The sequence below is a fragment of the Apis dorsata genome, unplaced genomic scaffold (assembly GCF_000469605.1).
Source record: "Apis dorsata unplaced genomic scaffold, Apis dorsata 1.3 scaffold_815, whole genome shotgun sequence".
In the NCBI taxonomy this organism is placed as follows: domain Eukaryota; kingdom Metazoa; phylum Arthropoda; class Insecta; order Hymenoptera; family Apidae; genus Apis; species Apis dorsata.
Genome location: NW_006263952.1, coordinates 93701 through 98345, shown reverse-complemented (window position 1 = coordinate 98345; position 4645 = coordinate 93701). Strand labels below are relative to the sequence as shown.

The following is a 4645-nucleotide window of genomic DNA, read 5'->3' as shown; positions in this document are numbered from 1 at the left end:
AAAAAAAAAAAAAAAAAGAAAAAATATTCCCTTTGACAAACCAAATATCCCTATTTTTCAAGTTTTATTAACTTGGTTCAAACATTCGTTTTCCGTCGTCTACGTACGGATCTAGACCAACAAACGACCGATGAAACGTGAATCTCGGTTTCATCGAAAGAAGATCGTATCGTGAAGTGATAAATTATCTCGTCCAGAACTAAACGATACGTGTGAAATGGAAAAGTGGAATTTTATCTTTTGAAATTTTGAAGCAATTTCGAATCGTTTTTACCATACGTGTTTAATAATATAAATCTTGGATCGTGAAGCAAATATATCGTACTTGGAGGATTCGGTGAAACGAAATTCTCGATTCAATCGATCTCATAACTCGAACAGCCGTGGCCCGCGATTTCCATTAATTTCTAATATTACTGTATCCCTTATCGGTCCGTACAGCTGCTCTACTTATTCTATTTTCAATATTTTCATTGTTATACATGAAATGGGGATGGTCGTTTCATACCCGCTCAATAAATCCATTTGTTCGGTCCATCAGTTCATGAACACCGATAGATTTTAGCGTATATTTAACGCGACTTTTAGCGATTTTATTCAATATTGAATGGGTAATCCAAAAGCTTGTGTTTTTGTAATCTAATTTGTAGGAACACGTTGCGAGTTAAAAAAAAGATAACCAGTTCATCAAGAGATTTTTTATTTTTTGATTTGTAATTGAAAATTGAATATTTTTGCGAATATTTTTTATTTTGCAATTTTTAGTATATATATATATGTGTATAAAATTTTTTAATCAAGATTTATTTTGGTATTTTGGTAAGCGAGAAAAGGACAGACTTTTCAATATTTTTCTCTGATTTGATTAATCTTTTTCCTCTTTTCCTTTCTCTCTAATTTCAAATTTTAATAGATCGAAATATAAATTAAATTTTCAATCGAGTGAAATCTGAATTTTCTAAAATAATAATCCTTATCCCGATATCAATTTCTAAAGTTTCAATATCACTCCCTTTTTCGCGTAATATATTCACTATACTAATTTATTCTCTATCATTCTGGCAAACTCTAGGAAAATTAAAAAATCTCTGATTCTTCATTTCGATCGATTAAAAGACCAAGATCTTTGTAATCTCCAATTATTAACAAAGCGTGGAATATCAAATTCTCGATTCAAGAGAAACTTAAAAAAAATCTCCCCCGAAATCCTCGAATGCACGAATTTCTAAATCCGTTTTCCAAATCACCATAAATAACGGATCCATAATCGATCGTGTAAAAAAGAAAAAAAAGAAAATATATACTCACAGCGCACGTTGAGAAAATAACCGATGCTGGTGAATATGCCGAGCATGTGCCTGGTATAACATTTGTACCAGCCGCTCTCGGCGCGGCTGATTTTTGTGAAGTTCAGCCATCCGTCGTCGCTCTGCTCGACGGGCGGTCCATTGTCTGAAACGCAAACGGAGAGGTTGCTGTACGTGGTGCATGGATTAACTCGGTGAAAATAGCGCGTCTACGCGCGCATCCCTCGCGCAGAATCGCGCCGGTTACCGATTAACCGGCGTCGTTGGAATTACGCGGTCGAGGATTGGCGCGATGCCAACACTGGCCCCGTTATTGTTCTTCGAAAAATCTCTCTGCACGCGGGGGATTACGTTTCGAAACAGGGATAGAAAAGGGACGCGGAGGGAGAGGGTGCGTTGCGTTTCGAGGGTTAAGTCGCAGCGGGTAGGTAAGCTCGTGTAATTTTGATACTTGGTACACGGATCGTGGTAAATGGGCAACTTGGTGAAATTTCGTTGCGTTGCGATGCGAGTCGTGGTGGCGAGCGGAGAAATCTCGTTACGCACAGTTTTTAGTCCTGGAATATATTCGGTAATCTTGTGGCAATTTTTTTTTTTTTTTATTTGGAACGCGAGGGGAACTTTTCTTTTACGATTCAATTCCGGGCGAAAAAGTTTTGTTCGTGGAAAAAATTTTTTTGAGGGTTAAGTCGAGGGGATGAAAAGATGACTGTGCGTAATTTTGGTTCAAAGATCGTGGTAAGTAGAGAATTTTTATGAAATTTTGCACACGAGTCGTGGTGAAGCAGAAACCTTGTTGGTTATCGTGGAATATATATTCGGTAATTTTGTGTAATTTTTTTTTATGGGATGGAGAGTATGTAAGATAAATTTTTCGAAAATTAAATTGGGGTAAAAAAAGATAATTTTTTTTGAGTAAATTTGGTAGTTGATATACAAATCGTGATAAATAGAGAATATTGTGAAATTTTTATTGCATTAAATACTATAGCTATGATAAGTGAGAAATCTTGTTTCACGTTGGTAGTGCTATTGAAAATTAATAAACCTGTGAATTGTAATAAAGTGACGTAAATGAACGATATACCGTTCGAAGTAATATTTTACGTTAAAAGATTTTTTTATTTAAATATTACAATTTTATTTTGGTAAAATTTTTATAATATTTTTATAACTCGAGACTAGTTTAGCACGTTGTAGAAGATAAATAATTCAAAGTAAGATATACAATAAATGAGAGAGGGTGTCATAAATCTTTATTCAGTTAATAGCGTTTTATTTACTCCATCCCGTTTTATTTACTCTTGAATTAGGTCAGGATTAACGGTTGCACGAATTTTTAACTATAACGTACCAACTTTACGCCTTCGTATATAAAACGTTGAATTTAACATAAGTTAGAAAATACAAATCGTGGAGAAAATTCATCGAAACTTCGATAAATTAAACGGGCCAATAATCTCGGCCATCGATAATCTCAATTAAAACCAGTGATAAATCTTTTCGACGTTAAACCAGCCTTTCGTGCGGCCCGAACTTAAAACCCTTATCGATCGTATTTTCGTTAATCAAATTAGCGCACGCGATCTCCTGCCTATCTCCCCCTTCATCCCTTCTCATCCCTCGCAGACACACCGCACCTCTATCCAACCAAGAAACAAATAGAAAGAAAGAAAGAAAGAAAGAAAAGTCGAAGCTCGACTTTATCCAAGCCGAACGAAGTTGAAACACCGAAACCGAAAGAAAGAAGCCGGGAAGAAACGGATCTATTCGGTATCCATTTCGCCGCCAAGTCGAAAACTTTGATCCTGCCATAGGCATTTCTCCTTGTTTTTCTTTTCTTTCTTTTTTTTTTTTTTTAACCCTCGATGCGATTTGACGAGAGGCAGAGGATTCGACGCAGCTGTCGGATTCACGGACTACGCTCTGAATGTGTAACAACATGCAACCAAGCACAGGAGCACATGAGAGAAGAGAGAGAGATAGTTGACTAACGGAGAAAGAAAGGGAGGCGAGAGAGAAGTTGGAGGAAAAAAAAAAGAAAAAACATTCCCGCGTGTATGCTACTTTCGCGATGAAGTTTTGTTCCGAAAACTTTTATACGTCCCGGTATTAAAGAAGAGGGGAGGAGGAGGAGGAGGAGAGAAAAGGTTTGGAACTGCGATCGTGATGGTATATAGGATCGTCCACCGATTGTCGTCTCTTTGCTAAACACAGCGAACTCGTGCCGCTGCCAAAACATGTTCGATTGTGTTAACGGGATGGTATATATATATATATATACGTATAGGGATGGCAAGATGCGGTATTCTGTATGAAATAAGAGCGGCCCGTGACTTGGCCCGAGCACCACGACATATCTAGCCACGGTTATGCGGGATTCCGGCTATTTGGCCCGGAAACAAACGGACCGTGCTTGAAACTGAGCCGTGGAGAGAGAAGGGTCAGGATGTGGGGTGTGTCGAGGGGTTGTGGAGAGCATTTAGCGCAACATCGCGTGGAAAGCGATCGGTGCGCGTTAGTTGCTAATTTCGGGGGTACGGGATGTTGGGAGTTAGTTACTTGGAAGTAGTAGTTTTATGCGGATTACATCGATGATGTAAAGCATCCTCTCGAGCGAGGATGGAACGGAGTTAAGGTTCGAATTTATTCGATTCGCATTTCGAGAACGATTTAAGATTCTTGGAGATCTTTTGAGATGGGAGGGGAAAAAAATAAAATCGTTTGCTCGAATAAAGCGAAGTGCGAAATAAGAACGGAATGGGGTTAAGTGAAATAAAGGGAGAATAAGATTTTTCACGAACACCTGTGAATAATTCTACTTGGCACGTTTCATGGAACGGAGATATTCCTCTAAGCTCGAACGGCTGGCTATTAGTCGGGAGAGGAAGCAAAACGCAGATTGCATTTTTTTCCCCTCGGTCTCTGAATAAAACGTAAAAGAGCAATGGCGAGAAGGAAACGTTGCTGCGGAGACGAGTTTACGCGAGGTTTACTCGTTCCTTTACTCGGGCGCAATTATTCCTAAAAAAAAAAAAAGAGAGAGAGAAAAGTGTTACTCGGCTTTACTGTTTCGAGCACAGTTAGTTAGCCGGCCGAAAAACTTGGAGAACGTAAATACCTTGCTAAAAGCTAACTACTGCTTTGTTAAAAAAAAAAAAAAAAGACTAGACGACTTATCGTTTGTTTCAAATCGCAAAATGCATTTTTTGGAAAATCTGTTAATTGTATTTAGATATTAAATACTTGCAAAAATTCATATTTATCGAATATTTACAACATCGTTCTAATATTTTCTTTCATCGCATCATCGTATCACTTCATTCAAAAAGAATCGT

At 37.8% G+C, this 4645-nt stretch overlaps 1 protein-coding gene across 1 annotated transcript in view; it reads right to left on the bottom strand.

Annotated features, from left to right (window-relative positions):
* The window catches only part of LOC102672225 (B-cell receptor CD22), a 162792-nt gene that overhangs the window by 77525 nt on the left and 80622 nt on the right, over nt 1-4645 (bottom strand). Inside the window, exon 6 of the mRNA XM_031513971.1 lies at nt 1309-1452. Coding sequence (XP_031369831.1) covers nt 1309-1452 — 144 coding nt within the window. The remainder of the gene's footprint in view (nt 1-1308; nt 1453-4645) is intronic.